General features: G+C 44.4%; 1 protein-coding gene across 1 annotated transcript in view; it reads right to left on the bottom strand.

Moving 5' to 3' along the window:
- The window catches only part of LOC138568915 (uncharacterized), a 227,241-nt gene that overhangs the window by 96,040 nt on the left and 113,400 nt on the right, over positions 1-17,801 (bottom strand). Inside the window, 2 exon segments of the mRNA XM_069646695.1 lie at positions 9,324-10,351; positions 14,981-15,241. Coding sequence (XP_069502796.1) covers positions 9,324-10,351; positions 14,981-15,241 — 1,289 coding nt within the window.

The following is a 17,801-nucleotide window of genomic DNA, read 5'->3' as shown; positions in this document are numbered from 1 at the left end:
TGTAGTGAAGTTTGTGCGGTTTGTTGTGCTGTAGGTTTGGTTGTGTTTGGTTTGGAGTTTGAGAGGTGTATGCAGAGGGTGAAATTGTTAGTAGAGTTGGTTAGTTGGCATCTCTATCCTGAATTGAAGTGCTAGGCCTGCGTAGTCTCCCCTGATTCGGCTCTCTCCTGATCTTGGTCCATGTGACATACCAAAGTTCCTTACTTCTTTGGCCCCCACCTCTATCCGGCTCGCTCATATCCCCCAGTGTCCTCCCGTCATACTCCTGTGGCCAGTGCAACCATCGATGTCCAGGAGTCAGGTAGTGTAGTGATTTGCCAATATCTCGACAATTCCACAACACTGTGGCATCTGGTGGTAACTAAGGGGCGGGTTGGAGATGTTAGGTGGGATTGGCTGGGGTAGTTGACTCGGTCTCCGTGCCTGTCGCCTGTGTTCCAATCTATCCCGTGTCACCCGTCCCAGTGCTGTGGGAGCTTCCTTGTCATTTCTGACAACTTTGCATTCACTGGGAGACGGTAGTCAGTCCCAGAGAAGGCATTTAAACCTTAGGAAGTCTGAAAGACACCCCTGTGCCACTGCACTGAAGGTGCTGTGTGACAAATAGGAAAAGATGATGCCTATGGAGTTGTCTAAAACTCCATATTCAAAGAACACAAAAGTAAAACGCACATCAAAATACATGAAAGAGTGGGAAAAAAGGCTCACACTCTTTCCAGGTAAAAACATCAAGTCCTCAAAATCCAGCAAAGTTTCTGGGGGTCTCTAAGGTAAGGGGAATTAGCACATTTATGAGAATTCTCCCTAACACTTAGGGCCTCATTACATGGATGGCGGTAAGGGTTTACCGGTACCGGTATTTTACCGGTACCGGTAAATCCTTACCGCCTTACTACGAGGTCCCTTTGCGGGTTGGGGAATTTAACGCCTGCTTTTTGCAGGCGTTAAAAAACCAACCCACAAAGGGACCAGGGAGCTAATTATGCCCTATGGGGCAAAAATGGGAATGGGGAAGGGCAATGGTGGAAGGGGGAATTACCACCCCGCCAACCTTGGAATAGGGCGGTAATTCCCCTTTCTACCAAGGTGGTGCTGGTATTTTACCGGCATGAACCATGGCACTAATAGCGCCATGATTCACCGCCATCCGTGTAATGAGGCCCTTAGTGTCCATTTTGGGCCGCTTGCAGAGTTTTAATAGTCGATCGTGGAGTTTACCAAAGCCGTGGCCAGCAACACAATGTTTTCTGTAGACAGATGAGGCTTGATCTGCATAATCAACTTAGTTGTGTAAACACATGCATCCTTAGTATGTAGGACATGTCGCTTCATGAAGAGCCTAGAATCCATATGGACCGCCAGGGTCTTTACACATTGGCTGATGTGAATCCTACAGTTAGCGATTGTAAACTCTGTATATTCTGCTTCAAGCATCTCAATACGCTGGGAGAAGCCCACCAACACAAGCTCTGTTTTGTTAGCATTAAGGGCCAGTGAATTAGAGGCAATCCAATCCAGAATCATCATATAAACGGGCTTAATCCTGGCTGTGTCTGGCTCATATTCTCGTGTAAGCGTAAAGAACACTTGGGTGTCGTCAGCGCAACTGGTATAACCAATGCCGGTGGCATCCAGAAGATCAAAGAGTGGACGCATATAAACATTAAACAGGATGGGAGAAAGGCACACTCCTTGGGGTTCACTTCAAGTCAACATCTCAGGAGGTGAATGGAACTGGTCAATAGCCACTCTAAATTGCTGTGGCCCCAAGAAGCGGCAAGCCAAGCAATTGCTGCCTCAGAGCAATTTACATACCTTCTTAATCTTTCAAGCAAGAGTTAGTGGTTCAACAAATTGAACGTAGCTGAAAGATCCAACAACATAGGCAACATGACTTGACCATTATCAGCAATTTTAGCAAGATAATTTTGTAAATCCAGCAGGGCAGTCTCTGTTTCATGGCAGGTCTGAAAGCCAGATTGACGGGCACTCAATAGTTCCTATCTCTCTATGTGCTCTTGAAACTGTAGTTAAGCCAAGTCAAGAATGTTCAGTAAGAACGGGGCGACAATTGCCCATCACCACTGGGTCAAGATGGGTGATATCCAGATCTCTCGGAGCGACACTGGAACCGTGGCTGATGCAAACGAGTTCACAATTCTAGTGAGTGGAGTTGCAACGTAATCTATGGAATCTTTAATTAAACTGGCAGGGCATATATCACTTGGACAGGCGGATGGTTTCAACCCCATTCTTATGATATCGGCATCACTGATCTGCTTAAGCTAAGAAGAAGCTCTTTGGTCATCCCGATATTCTTTTGAGACACTTACATACTTTATTTAAAACCCTAAACAATATTAAGTTAGAGAGTAAAGGGCAAGCACAGGTTTAACACAGATAGTTTCTTTGATTTTGACGGACAGACTTTTGGGCCATTCTTTCTTCTTTATTTTTATGGTTGAAACCATACTCATTTTGAAAAAGGGCAAGTTAATCATTTTTCAAACCCCATTATTTTAAATAAAGGTTTTCAAAACGTGTACGTGTGTGTGCATGTGTATATCTCTGAGCACCATGCCATTCTCGCAGTATCTTCCATGTTGCTGCCATATCCCCCACTTATGATATGATATATGTATCCTCCATGTTGCAAATCAATATCCTCTACTTATGCTATGGTATGTGTATCTTCCAGGTGTCTGCCATATCCTCTACCTGTGCTAAGGGGTGTGTATCTTCCATGTGCTGCCATAGCCTCTACCTATGCTAGGGTATATGTATCGTCCATGTTGCAAATCCATATCCTCTACCTATGGTATGTGTATCGTTCATGCTGCTGTCATATCCTCTACTTATGCTACAACATGTTTATCTTCCAGGTTTCTGCCATATCCTCTACTTAGGCTATGGTATGTGGATCTTCCATGTTGCAAATGCATATCCTCTACGTATGGTATGTCTATCTTCCATGTTGCTGCCATATCCTCTACTTATGCCATGGCATGTGTATCGTCCATGTAGCTGCCATATGTTCTCCTCATGCTATGGTATGTGTACCTTCGATGCTGCGGTCATATCCTCTACTTATGGTATGGTATGTGTACCTTCGAGGTTCCGGCCGTACTCTCTACTTATGGTAAGGGGGATGTGTCTTCCATGTGCTGCCATAGGCTTTCTTTATGCTAGGTTATGCTATGGTGTATGGTATGTGTAGCCCCCATGCTGCTGTCCTATCCTCTACTAATGATATGGTATGTATATCTTCCATGCTGCTGCCATATCCTCTACTAATGCTATGGTAGGAGTGTCTTACATGTTACTTTCACTCTCTCACAGTATCCATGCTTGGGCACTAACACCAAGCTGCTAATCTTAGTGCCATGAAGCCAATCTTAGTTCTGAGTAGCTGGAGTAGATATACCTGTTCTGTGTCCTTCATCTATACTAAAGCCTGTACACCTGCCTCGTACCTGCCATTATTGGTCTGGGTCCTGTGCCTATGCTGGGGTAGATGTACCTGTTCTGTGTCCTGCATCTATACTAAAGCCTTTACACCAGCTTCGTGCCTGCCATTATTGGTCTGGTTCCTGTGCCTATGCTGGGGTAGATATACCTGTTCTGTGTCCTACATCTATACTAAAGCCTGTACACCTGCCTCGTACCTGCCATTATTGGTCTGGGTCCTGGGCCTATGCTGGGGTAGAGGTACCTGTTCTGTGTCCTACATCTATACTACAGGCCGTACACCTGCCTCGTAGCTGCCATTATTGGTTTGGGTTCTGTGCCTATGCTGGGGTAGAGGTACCTGTTCTGTATCCTACATCTGTACTAAAGCCTATACACCTGCCTCGTGCCTGCCATTATTGGTCTGGGTCCTGTGCCTATGCTGGGGTAGAGGTACCTGTTCTGTGTCCTACAGCTATACTAAAGCTCGTACACCTGCCTCGTACCTGCCATTATTGGTATGGGTACTGTTCATATGCTGGGGTAGAGGGAACTGTTCTGTGTCCTACATCTATACTAAAGCTCATACACCTGCCTCGTACCTGCCATTATTGGTCTGGGTCCTGTGCCTATGCTGGGTTAGAGGTACCTGTTCTGTGTCCTACATCTATACTAAAGCCTGTACACCTGGCTCGTACCTGCCATTATTGGTCTGGGTCTTGTGCCTATGCTGGGTTAGAGGTACCTGTTCTGTGTCCTACATCTATACTACAGCCTGTACTGCAGCCTTGTGCTGGCCACTATTGGTCTGGGTCCTGTGCCTATGCTTGGGTAGATGTCCCCTTCTACGTCTTCCCTTAGGGAAAGTCTTTTTTCAGTTTTTTGATTTACTAAGAACCTTGGTAGTTGCCCTTTGGAGACTTTACATTCCATCTATAATGCTAAAGCCAACTGCTCGCTACGGGACCGAGGTGTGGCCCACTCTTTTATAGCCCAATTCAATGAAAAGAGAACCATTTCTTGCGTTGTTTGTTTGTATTATCGACCGGTGCTCCTACAAATGTGCTGCACCGGGAAGCCGGGCTGGCTATATTTCTGAAACCATTGATGCTATGGGTAAGATTGTGGGGCACTAGGGACTGTGACCATCACCTTACACATGGGATCACAAAGGATCTACTGGCATCAGAGGTCGCTAGTCGCAGTCCACGGCTGCAGTTTATAAGGCAGGTTTGTCTTCAACGGGATTTGGGAATACATTTGTTAGGCCTTTTGAGGAAAGAGCAGTTGCTATCCCAAAACGTAAAGCTGCTTTCATACAAGAAAAAGATTTAATGTGGTGTAGCTTTGAGCTTGAAAACCCCAGGGTTCAATCCTTTTTGAAGCATAGCCTAAAGCCAACTTTGGACAATTACACCAGCTGGTTTTCCAATCCACATAAGAGGGGCATTTTGTTTACTCTTAGAGTAAATCGTCTTCCAGGAGCCTCTGTAGTGGCCAATTGGTCCAGTAATAAGACAGAATATAGCCCAATTGTGCAGCTGTAATGGCAATACAGTGGTTGTATTCTTTTGTCCTACGTTGAATTTGCTTAGGGGAAAGCTGAGGCCAGGATACGGGTGCTCGCCCTCCCCGGCAAGAACGCTGCCCATTCTATTTATGGTTTTATTGAAAAGGCATCTTTCATGAGAAAATCCAATGGTTTTTAAAGAAGGCCAGAATATGTCAGCAGATGTTTCTGCAGGTTTGTATTTGTACTTTTGTGAAATGAAAATGTTGAAATGAAGTCTAAATTATTAATTGAAAGACCTGTAAGTCAGTGGGGCTCATTACGACTTTGGTAGTACGGTACCAACGGTGCACATACGGCACCGTACCGCCAAATTACAAGTTTTGCTTGCCGGTGCCTGACAGCGCGCCAGGTCTGACCTGGCGGGCTGTGCGCCACCCGCGAGCAAACCAGCAGATGCACCGGCACCGTTATTAACGGTGCCGGTGCATCCATGCTCCCCACCCCCATTGTGCCCTATGGGGCAGAGTGGGGATGGGGAGCCCGGTTATATCGCCACCCGCGAATGGGTAATTACCGGCCCGTTTAACTCGTAATGGGCCAGTAAATGCCCATTTGTGGCTGGCGGTGCGGATATCGAGTTTGGCGGTAGCCGTGCCTGTTTTACAGGCACGGCTACTGCGAAACTCGTAATGAGGCCCATGAACTCTTAGGAGTTCTTTTCACGTGCCACTTTTAAAAGATTTGCAGCGGCTGCCAGTCAATTCTTACGATCGATAGATTGTGGTGTATTAGGGCAATCATACTCACAATTGCATCTCTAAGGAAGCAGATGCCTTCTCGTAGTGCCTTGAAGTGATCTATGGCATAGAACCCTTTCATGATTGTGTAGATGCAGTATAGCTGAGGCAGCATCCTGACACTACTGGAAATATTTTTTTGTTCCCTGGAGCGCTTACGTTTAGACAAGTGGACTTCAAACTTTTTTGGCCTGGGCACCTCCTGAGCAAAACGTGGGCAGACCCAGCACTCCCACGAAAAACCCAAATGGCCAGTAAGTCCAAATGGTCGGCACATTCCCTCCTCAGCTAACTTCTCCCCGAGGCCACTTCCTGGATAGCCTCATTCCGAGGAGATTGATCCTTTAGAGTATTAGCAGAATTCTAGCGCCCCACCAGCACTGATTGCTTACGGTGTGCCTTAAGGATCCTGCGTGTCTCCTACTTTGAATAACGTATTCACAATTCCTCTATTTGCCCTCCTGGACTCTATCGGTATATCTTACACAAACTATTCCAAGGACATGCCAATTTTACTCCCCTTCCTGGGCAACTACCACAAAGACTTCACTACCCTCAACTCGGTATACATGACTATCCAGGCCTGGCTGGCCACACACCGTCTATGCCTGAATGATTAAAAGATGGAGATACATTTTGTGGGCACACCCCGGTGGTCTAGAGGCTTGCTCCTCAATACGCCACCTTTTACACTGACGGTATCCCGATCTCTGTGCCACAATGCATTAGGTACATAGAGAAGTTCAAGAAGAGCGATTCAGTTTGAGAAAAGTCTCTTTCCTGGAAGGGAAAATGCAGCAATACATAAAACAAAGGCCTATTCAGGCCAGCATTTTAGTAGAGTCCAAGGAGGCCACTTATGCAAATAGGAACAGTCATTGGCAGGAAATGGTCACCGTTAGCAAAATAGTTTCAAAGGAGCATTTCAGGTGTGCCAGTGAGCTGGGATGGGAGGGGGGTTATTCTGACCAGTCAAGACAGAGGTGAGGAAGAAGAGGCAAGAGGTGAAGCAAAAAGCAAAGAAAGGACTCACAAGTAATGCCAGACAGTCAGCAGAGCAATACCCTGGGACAAAACACAGTTCTGCAGCAGGCGGGGGGTAGCTCCCAGGAGAGATTGCTGTGCATGTTGTTTGGCGACTAGTGCAGGATGGATTCCATGCTCTTATAAGAAGGTTTAATGATGATAGTGATACTCAGGTCGAGGATCCAGCCCAGAGGAGTGGAAATGCAGAACGGTTGCGATTCTTTAGTAGTCATTGAGGCAGAGTTCCCATGTCGTCCTCTGGCAGTTTTTGGCTTCTACTGTTGGGTTGTCGAGAGGAGACCCCTAGAAAGGAAGATTATGGAAGACTTGCTTGTAAACTCACATGAGAGAGGCACCAGCCATGGAATAAAATCTGGGAGGAGTGTGGCAGTGTGGTGTCCAGATTAAAGACAGACCAGACCGTGGAGCTTCCCAGACAGGTGAGATGGAACCAGGGTGCTTATGTCCTGGATTGCAGTTTCTTAGGTTGGTTCAGCAAATCTCCAGACACCTGGCATCAAAGGGGCACCTGCTTCTGGGTCAAGCAATGCCGGCGTGGTACTGCCCCCAGTAGGGACCACAGATTCGACAGAGCCCACAATGTCCACCAGTGGAGGCCCGCTTTGAAGCTCCAGGGGGTGGGCCATGGGATCTCATAGGGATCTGGGCCTAGAATCCACAGCATCTCATCCTCTTTGTTTTTGCCTTGTTTCTAAGGGACTGTTCCCTAGCAACTGTTCTCCGCTTTCACCATCACCTGGATACTGAGTCTCCTCTAGGCTCTGGAAGGTGACCATTCATCCTTACACCTCACAGGCATTCAGGAGACATCTCCCTCCATTCACTCATCATCCTTCTATCCCCGGATGCTGGCCTTGTTCAAAGAGGATGCACATGTGGTATGATTTGGAATCATTGCACGACTGGCAGGACTCAAAGAGCTTTACTGATTCAGGTGTTTCTTATTCGTGACTGCAGGCCTCGCTTGCTGTGCAGACCAAGCCTATAGAAGCCCTGGTCAAAATCTAGAATTATAAGTATCAAGTTCCAACATTTACGAGAGTAGACTGCCAGATGTGCAAGGACATGGCACATCTGGCAGCCTGCTCCCCTAGATGCTTCTCAGATAGGACGTACCTCCACATCACATTTGCTTTGGTATGCATTAATGGCATGTTATTGTACTCCACACACAGAACCTACTCGCAAGGACCTGCCGACTTCCCATATAAATGGAGTAATGTGCACTGCGTGTGTCACCATCTGATAAAGAGCCACTGGAACCCATGTCGTATGTGACAAGCCCTTGCTCCTTTTTCCTGGGTGTTGTGGGGGTGTGGATCTTTCCCACAACACTTATAAACTCTGCTTCATGCAACAGGTGGTGGTAGTAACACCCTGTTCATCCCTTACACACCCCAATGATCAGGCAGGAGGCATCTACACATAATATACTCTTGATGGACTAATATGTAAATAGGCAAACACATTTTACATCAAGTTCAAAATGGGTGACAATTATTGCAACTGGGAACTAGTATGTGCGGAACCTTTAGCCCAGACGAACATCTGGATGAATCAACTGGTATTAGATGAAACAGATGTGGTGTGATCTAGTCACACACAACGTTGCAAATGACCAATACAACTTTGCCTCAAATGTTGTAGCCTTGTGATCGATAGATGGGGACGCACTACTAAATGTGTGCTCATAGACGATTACAGAACCAACCACCCAAAATTAAGATCTGGTCAGATTGAGGTGAGAGTTGTACATTGTATAGGACATCTCCGACAATCAAAATGCAAAACCCTTACATGTTTGTTCTAATCGCCAACATGATACGATTAAGCATATCATCTTTGCCCGCCTGCACTTTTATGTAAAACAGGATAATACCGTAAAGGTTCTAAACAGACAAAAAACATTTGGTGAATCAGGCAATCCCTAAATCTCATGGTAAATTGAAATACATTTTGATATAAATGGAGTTAACTACTTTTGTAGTTTATGCCTTAATGGTTGGGTTTGAATAAATGTAGCCATACAGCACTCTTTCAATATTAAGATCAATTGGGCTATTTAAAACCCACATGGCCACCCCACTGCTTAAAATAAATACATCAGCTCTGTTCCAGGAAGCAGTTTATTCCAAAGTAAACCCAGAGAAAAGAAATAGATTTAACATACAAATAGAGGTACTACTAACATTCTTTTTCAATGTTAACAGTGACGTATTAGCTGAAGTTCCATATTCTTTTAATCACTAGTTCATTCAGTTAATGAACACAGTTGGGTAAGGTTTAAATTCCGCCCGTCAGGTTATACAGGAACCTTTTTCATTAGGTAAATATTTTTGTCCACTATTCTTTCTTGGAATTCAGAGGGAACGGCTACGATATCATTACACCCACAACACTTTCATTTTTACAGAGAAAGGCACCATTTCATTTCCAAATTTGCATGAGTTTTACTGTCTCACAGCACAGTGAATTATTCTATTCCATCTGTCATTTCTACCCTCTCCATAAAATGTCACCTTTTTAAAATATATTTACATTTCATTTCACCTACATGTGTGATTTGGTGGCGAGTAAGTGCTTGTTTCGTAGCAAACCCTTTCCCACATTCAGTGCACTCATGAGGTTTCTCACCTGTATGTGTTCTCTGGTGGCTAGTAAGATCTCCCTTCCTAGCAAACCCTTTCCCACATTCAGTGCACTCATGAGGTTTCTCACCTGTATGTGTTCTCTGGTGGCGAGTAAGATCTCCCTTCTGAGCAAACCCTTTCCCACATTCAGTGCACTGATAAAGTTTATCACCTGTATGTGTTCTCTCGTGGATAGTAAGATGTCCCTTCTGAGCAAACCCTTTCCCACATTCAATGCACTCATGAGGTTTCTCACCTGTATGTGTTCTCTGGTGGACAGTAAGATCTCCCTTCTCAGCAAATCCTTTCCCACATTCAGTGCACTTGTGAGGTTTCTCACCTGTATGTATTCTCTGGTGGATAGTAAGATATCCCTTCTGAGCAAACCCTTTCCCACATTCAGTGCACACATGAGGTTTCTCACCTGTATGTGTTCTCTGGTGGTTAATAAGAGTTCCCTTCATAGAAAACCCTTTCCCGCATTCAGTGCACTCATGAGGTTTCTCACCTGCATGTGTTCTCAGGTGGGTAGTAAGATGTCCCTTCTGAGCAAACCCTTTTCCACATTCAATGCACTCATGAGGTTTCTCACCTGTATGTGTTCTCTGGTGGATAGTAAGATCTTCCTTCTCAGGAAATCCTTTCCCACATTCAGTGCACTCGTGAGGTTTCTCATCTGTATGTATTCTCTGGTGGATACTAAGATATCCCTTCTGAGCAAACCCTTTCCCACATTCAGTGCACACATGAGGTTTCTCACCTTTATGTGTTCTCAGGTGGGTAGTAAGAGCTGCCTCCATAGCAAACCCTTTCCCGCATTGAGTGCACTGATAAGGATTTTCACCAATGTCCTCATGTGGGCAATCAGCATGTTCTTGAGATGACAATCTCCACATTCTGTGCTCATGGAAAGTTTCTCAACCATTTATTTTGTCAAGTGTCTAATAAGAGGACTCTTTCCACTGAGACGTTTTCCAAAAAGAGAGCACAGGTGAACCATGTAGGTAATTTCTGGTGACAAACATGCTTGTTCTTCTAACTGAAGCTTTTAAAATATTCAGAGTATTGCTAATGTCATTTTGGATTTGCTGGGGTTTCATAAATAATTGTTTAAACAAACTAGACATTCAGAATGAATGGAGAATAGCACAGGGGCAGCGAGCTGGTCTTGGAAGCAAGACCACGCAAAGAAACAGAGGTTCGAATCCCGGATCCATGCTTAGAAACCAAAGAATGGTATTAAGTGGGTTATAAACAAATACATAATAATAAATATATAAACTAGCACTCATGTGCTCTCTCAGGAATAATAGGCAAAACAAAAAGCCTCGTCTTACTGCACATCAAGCACTGCTGCTATTCATACCAAGCACTGCTGCTATTCATACCAAGCACCGCTGCTATTCATACCAAGCACCGCTGCTATTCATTAATCAGTAATGCTGGTTTGAAGCTTTGCAGTTCATTAGTCCAGATAATTTAACAATCACTGTTGCATTTCTGAGGCATCAATCACCTATTGAAATAAAGGGAGAAGCACATTACTAATGTTTACGACACGCAAACATACCTTTTTTGTACAAGCAATTACTTCAAAAAATATGAATGATTGTTTAATTTAGCATACATTATAATGCAATGCACCGATCAGAAACCATAACTATACACTTTAATCTCCTCATTAGAACTCTGCATACAGATTGAGAAACACCAGGTGCTTATTGGAAAACAAATTCTCACTAAATAACAAGTGCATTGTACTTATTTCTCTATTATTATATAAACATTTGTTAAAAGATAGAAGCACTTTTTTGTTTTTCACAGAAAGGGCAAACACACTTGAGTAGTTAAAGGAGAACTTCCCAAAAGAAGAAATGAGTGACAATAACACCTCTAATGGTAAACAATATATATTTTTATGTAAACAACTAATGTAATTTGTACGCACTTTACTATAATTTCTGTTTTTCTTACAGTTCATAGTTCTTATGAAGAAACCACGCCCAATTGAAGTCGACACAATCCCAAGACTCACAAAGAGAAGCCCTATCCCCAAGTGTACATAATCAAATTATGAACTTGGCTACAAAATTGGATGAACTAAGTAATGATTTTAAGGAACTTTTACAATATGACAAAAATCAAGGCATTCAAAATGTTCCCTATCGCTGTCCTTCTTGCACCCGTCCCCCTTGTCCCCATGTTAAGGATACTAATCGGGTGTCACACACCGGACCAGGTCCCTTGCCCTTAGCCTAGGATGTAGCGGTCAATTAGAATGCTTTTCCCTTTATTTCCTAGAATTCAGATTGAGCTGGCACCTAACCCGTCCCAAACCCCCTTTAACAAATTCCCCCGGGAACCAGGCCTGTGGGTGGAAATACAACATTTATTTATTTTAATATTCAAATGAAATCACACAATTTTAATATTGGGCAACTATCACCAATGGGGTGATAATTACAGAATAAATGATGAAATACACTGAGTTTGGCCTTCTACTATAACATATCCAAAGCACAAATAATATGAGCACTTTTACTATTCGGGTAGATGGCACTCGAGTTAAGATTTCCCCCTGCAATACTCCCCCAAACCCATATTACAGATTTAAAGTCCAACCTTATCTCACAAAATGGGAGCAAAATCTGGTTTGAAAACCTTGGCATGAATGACACTCGGAATTGGTAAATAATTAATTTAAATGTGTGGTTGAATAATGAGGTAAATATGATCTATCACAGTATCAGGAATGTAAAAACACTGGCAACTACAAGGCAAGGTATCAGCAAAGGGCATACAGTTCAAAAAGAAACCTGGAAAGTAATAACACAGTGCAGCCGAAATCACACGCACAGAATTTGCAGCTGCTAAATGACACGGGTTTAAATGTCAAAAATGGTTTGAAAAACGGGTGAAATAGACAGAATCGGAATGCAGTTTTTATGCTGGGTGATAGATGCACATCACAGGGATAATATGAAAGTGAAAGAGTGACTATAGCTGAATAACTGGATGAGATTTTCAATGTGAAAGGAGTTTTTGGGAAAATAAATGCAGTTAACAGAGATAATCGATGGGAGAGAAAAGTGACAAGTACTACTGCAACTAAATCTTTATAACTAGATTATCAAGAAGATAACGCTGCCCATGAAACAGGTTAAGCAGCAGCCTTAACCCCCTTCACGCTGCATGTCTCTTTATGTGGAAATTAATTAATTTACTCCAAATATGGCTAAGGACTTATGCAAAGGACAAAAGGAATGGGAAAGAATGGCGCTAACGCTTGGAGATCAAGGACAGGATACACAGAGAATTCTGACAGTTTGAACAAGTTATCAGGGTATTGATGGGATTACTAAGAGAGTGGAACAAAGACAAGGTTTCAAGATAGGGTATATTAGGAGTCTTGTTACGAGTTTGGCGGTAGCTGTGCTTGTAAAACAGGCACGGGTTCCGCCAAACTCGCATCCGGCACCCGCAAATGGTCAATTACCAGGTCATCACGAGTTTCATGGGCCCGTTAATTGCCCATTCGCGGGTGCCGATATTACCGGGCTTTCCATCCCCATTCAGCTCCATAGGGCTGAATGGGGAGCATGGATGCACCGGCACTGTTGCTAACAGTGCAGGTGCATTCGTGGGTTTTGCTTGCGGGTGCCACACAGCCCGCCAGGTCAGACCTGGCGGACGGTTAGGCACCTGCAAGCAAAACTCGTAGTTTGGCAGTACGGTGCCAACGTGCCGGTGCATCCACAGGTTTTGCTTGCGGGTGCCGCACAGCCTGTCAGGCACCCGCGAGCAAAACTCGTAGTTTGGGGGTACGGTACCAACTTTTATAAGGCGGTTGACATCACAGGATTTATTGTTGGGCAGAGCTAAGCTAGACCTACCCCTAAGTACCGGATAGGTCAGCCTATGTTGGTCGCCTCCTCCAGGAGGGGGCTCACTTTATGGTGTTGTGTTTTATGAGGTACAAAGCCATCCCACAGTCATTTGTGCCAAAAATCAATTATAAAACATAAATCAGCCATTTTTACAGTTGTAGCATTTTTGCAAATTGCATATGCAAATTGCATATTTCATACAGAACATGGTATCCCAACTCCCAGGTCTGTATGACATTGTTTCACCCTTCTAATCATTTTTAGTGATTTTTAGTGGGAACCGCTTCACCCAAAATTCCACAATTTTAGATATGTGTACATATTATCATAGCACATGTTTCAATTAAATCTCCAAGTGGCACCATATACACTTTCCTCAGAATATACAATTTTCCGTCATTTCCGTTCCCAACATGCTATGGACAGCCACAATATCTTGTTTTAAGGCAGCAGAAATTACATTTAAACTGTAAGACGTTTATATTACTGCGTTGTCCGGTTATAGAAATAACAGTCTTAAAGTTTATTCATTAAAATAGTCTTTTGAGCCAGATGGGCTGGCCTTTGCCCGCTAAATAGGGCCCTTTCTTCCCAGGCTACCACCAAATGTCCGTTCAGCCCAGGGTTGCCATGGAGTATGTCTTTGGAGCTTCTCAGTTTAAGTGGATGGGAGGTGTCACTTCCAAAAGTAACACGTAGGTGTGCTGGAGCTCTATTGGGACAAGCTGAAGCCCAGCCACAAAGTCTGATGAGCGTGTTACATTCTTTCTCTTGGTCATTCAAAGTTTCATAGTGGGGTGGCTCTTTTTGGGGGAAGGCCACTCCTGTTGCCAGCACACAAATGTCCTTTGAAGCCAAGCAGGAAAACCTGTTTGGCTGGTTCCCCAGTACAGCCAATGCATATATTTATTTTTCCTGTGCCCAAAAGGCAAGGCTGTGGAATCAAACATTATATTAGATTTTAACCAAACCCCCCCTTACATTTCTAGACAAGGACAGGGCCTTATTTTGATTTTGATTTGATTTTTTACATTTGTAAAGCGCACCAAACTAAATAAACCGTATGTCGGCATAGATGACACAGCTGAAGGTAGCAACGAAGTTGAAAAGGATCCCAGATGAAATAGGGACAACTACCTAAAAAGGAAAGTCTTCAGTGCCTCAGCTTAGGGATTGCGGCAACGAATTCCACAGCCTGGGACCAAAGACAGAGAATCTTCTGTCACCTCTGGTTCTAAAAGCTGAGTAAGGAATGGTTAAAAGATGTCTATCACAAGATCGCAGTTGTCTCATGGGTTGGTATGGCTGTATTAGCTCTTGTAAATACAGGGGAGCCAGGCCATTGACACATTTATAGACAATACAGGCCGTCTTAAATTTAATGCGATCTTCGACTGGTAGCCAATGCAACTTTTGGCGAAAAGGTGAGACATGATCAGTTTTCTTCAGTCTAAATATCAGTCTGATGGCCGCATGTTGCACCCTCTGAAGCCGCTGAAGCGGTTTAGTAGGAATGCCCAACAATTGACTGTTACAATAGTCCAAGTGGGCACTGGTAAGAGCTCCTACCACAGAAGCATGATCTTTGGTTGGTATGTAGGGGAGTGCTTGACGTAGCATTAGAAGAATGAAATGTACTGCTTTTGTCTTAGCTCTCACCTGGGCTTCATAGCCCAGGTCTTCTTGCCACATCCAACCCACATTTTTTACTTTTGATACAAATTTTAAACTCTTGCCCAAAAGTGATGGAATAGGCAACTTCTTAGCTGCCAAAAACTGATTTTTTGGTCCAAATAGAATCAATTCAGTTTTAGCAGCATTACGTTGCAAGTAATTCTTGGACATCCAGCTGCCTATTTCCTCCAGGCAAGGCCCCAGTTTGTTAAAAGCTTCCTGAAAGTTGCCAATTTGTATGAAGATCTGGGTGTCATCAGCATATGAGTGAAAATTCAACCCATAGCGTCTCAGAATCTCAAGTAGTGGCCGAATATACAGATTAAACAACAGTGGCGACAGGGAGGATCCCTGCGGGACCCCACAGCTCAAGCAAATAAGGTCTGACAGGAACTCCCCCACTCTCACCTGCTGTTGACGGTTGGTCAAAAAAGACCTAAACCACCTCAGTGCTAAATCAGATACTGTATTCAACAATACACTTTCAAAACAGATATTTCTCTTGTTTGCAAAAGCACATTCTAACGCATTGTGAATTCTGCTGGGATGTCCCTTTCAAATTTGGTTTTCCCTTCCATCTAGATTCCAAACATTGTTTGCAGCCCTAGTCAGTTTCTCTAACACAGCAATCTGTTCAAGGCACAGGTCCACTGAAATTGACATATGCACAGAGAGCTAGGGTTTATTTTTGACATTTTGTAGCATAAAAGTCAAGCGTTTTTCCGTATGGCTGAGAGTAAAGTTTCTGGTGATTTCCCAGATCTTGCCTGACACAGCATGTCATTCAGTGAGAAATGCTTTATTTTGCTGTATCACAACCTGAATATGGATGGGTATAGATGGGTCTCACTGGATCAGAACTGTGTAATGTTGAACAGATGAAAAAGAGCATCAGGGCGCCATCATTTTAAATGCCAAATATTTCCTTTTTCAATGGGAAATTCTGAGCTAGCAGCAAAGCAGCGCTGCTTTTCAATTCTCTTCTTTGGTGCACATAAGAAAACACACTGGCAACCTTTCTTGGTGTGTTCCCTGTTCCATCTTGCACAATAGGTGCTTGGCAAGACAGTGCAGCACTAATCTTTGTAGCTGCAAAACACAGTTTTGAGGCGAGGCAATGATGCTCAAAGGAGCCAGCGCAGCCATTCTGCTGAAGTGCAGCTTGGTGATGGAGGGGAATTCTGCTGAGTGGGTAGATGTACCCCACATCCAGCAATCATCACCATCAAATTCTGAAAATGTGAATCAAAGACGCTTTGATGAAACCTCACTCCCTTCTCCCCTCCTGATTATTATACAGATATTCCTAATTCTCCCATTTATGTTTCCCATTCTGATACCCCATCTCTTTCTTAAATAAAAGTATGTTTTATACTGTACATATTGGTGTATACTCCTGTCACTTATGTTTTTTTTGTAAAGGCCCATTATAAGCCCACGGACTCTATGACTTTCCAGGGTGTCTGCACACAAAATGGTGGTGCCCCGGACAGGCGCGACGCAATGTCCGGACATGTCTGGTTTCGCACGACACACTTTTAATTAGTCTGCCTGTTCTACAGGTACCGAGCGCATGCGTCCTGCGATTTCCACCTGAAGGGTGTCCGTGGATGGCCATCACGACTGCTGATGGCCACAGACGTCATTGTGAGACTGCACCTGTGCAGCATGACGGCCTGTCTGCGAATGGTGTCCAAGGTCGCGGACAGTTCCAACCTGCATTTTTCGCCAATCTAGGGTGTTTCAAGCTGAAACGTTACCCTTCCACAGCTCCCAGACCCATTCTTGGTTGAATTGGCAACTTTTTACAACTTTTCAAGGTCTTTTTTCGCCTCGGTGGTCCGCAGGCAGCATGACTGTCGGGGGACGGTTCCTCTATAGGGACTCACCCATTACTTTTCCTCATTCTCAATCTGGCTATCCAGTAGAGAGCACCTGCTTGCAGTTCCTGAGTTGCTACTTTGCAGATCTGTTATGTGGAGACCATCATGGCATCTACTGTAGCCACTTCTGCTCCATCACCATAAACACCACCTGGAGGGCCTGGAGAGGGGAACACGCACAGTGATAAAGAAGAGGAGGATCAAGAACGAGATAAAGATGAGCTAGAGGAAGTCTCTATCTGCAGCACACAGAGTGGGGCCTGGGTGTGACAATTTTCCACCACCGTAGGGTGTGATCCAAAGGCTTGTGCAGCCAAAATTCAATGTACTGAGTGGAAACTTATACTTACTTGTGGAAAAATGGTCTTGTACTCCTACGGGACCACCTCCATGTGGCACCACACCAAATCCAAACACCCGGGGGCAGTGAGGAAGGCAGTACCTTTCTCGGGGAAAAGTAGTTTGACACCCTCTACACCATCTTCTACGACTGCTGATGTCACCACAAGGAATACTCCATTGGGGCAGTGGATTTCAGAGGCAGCCTCACAGGCCATACAGAACGCTGTTGACCCTTACCTTTCCAGGGTCACATTGCTATGTTTGTACTGTGAAGCACCCGTCTGTAAGGGGGGCAGTTTCGGAGTGCTTTCGAGGCCGTGGTCAAGGAGCATGAGAATCACTGGCACCTACTTGATTAGTCCCGCCCAACATCTTCCTCTCTCCACCTGCCCCTTCGTCCCGGTGGTTGGTGCCCCTTGCCACTCCTGCAAAATAAAAGCCCAACACATTTATTTTTAAAAAGGTTCCTTTAGGAGCCACCTTCCACAGTTGAAAAATAGAACTGAGAAAAAAAAAAAAAAAGGTCACAGGCCCCTGTGAAGCTTGCAGTCTGCGGAGAGTGAGGTAGTCCGCGGACATCA

Source organism: Ambystoma mexicanum, chromosome 2q (assembly GCF_040938575.1).
Source record: "Ambystoma mexicanum isolate Mex_15411 chromosome 2q, UKY_AmexF1_1, whole genome shotgun sequence".
Lineage (NCBI taxonomy): Eukaryota > Metazoa > Chordata > Amphibia > Caudata > Ambystomatidae > Ambystoma > Ambystoma mexicanum.
The sequence above is the reverse complement of the archived record's forward strand: the minus strand, read 5'-3'. Positions and strand labels throughout refer to the sequence as shown.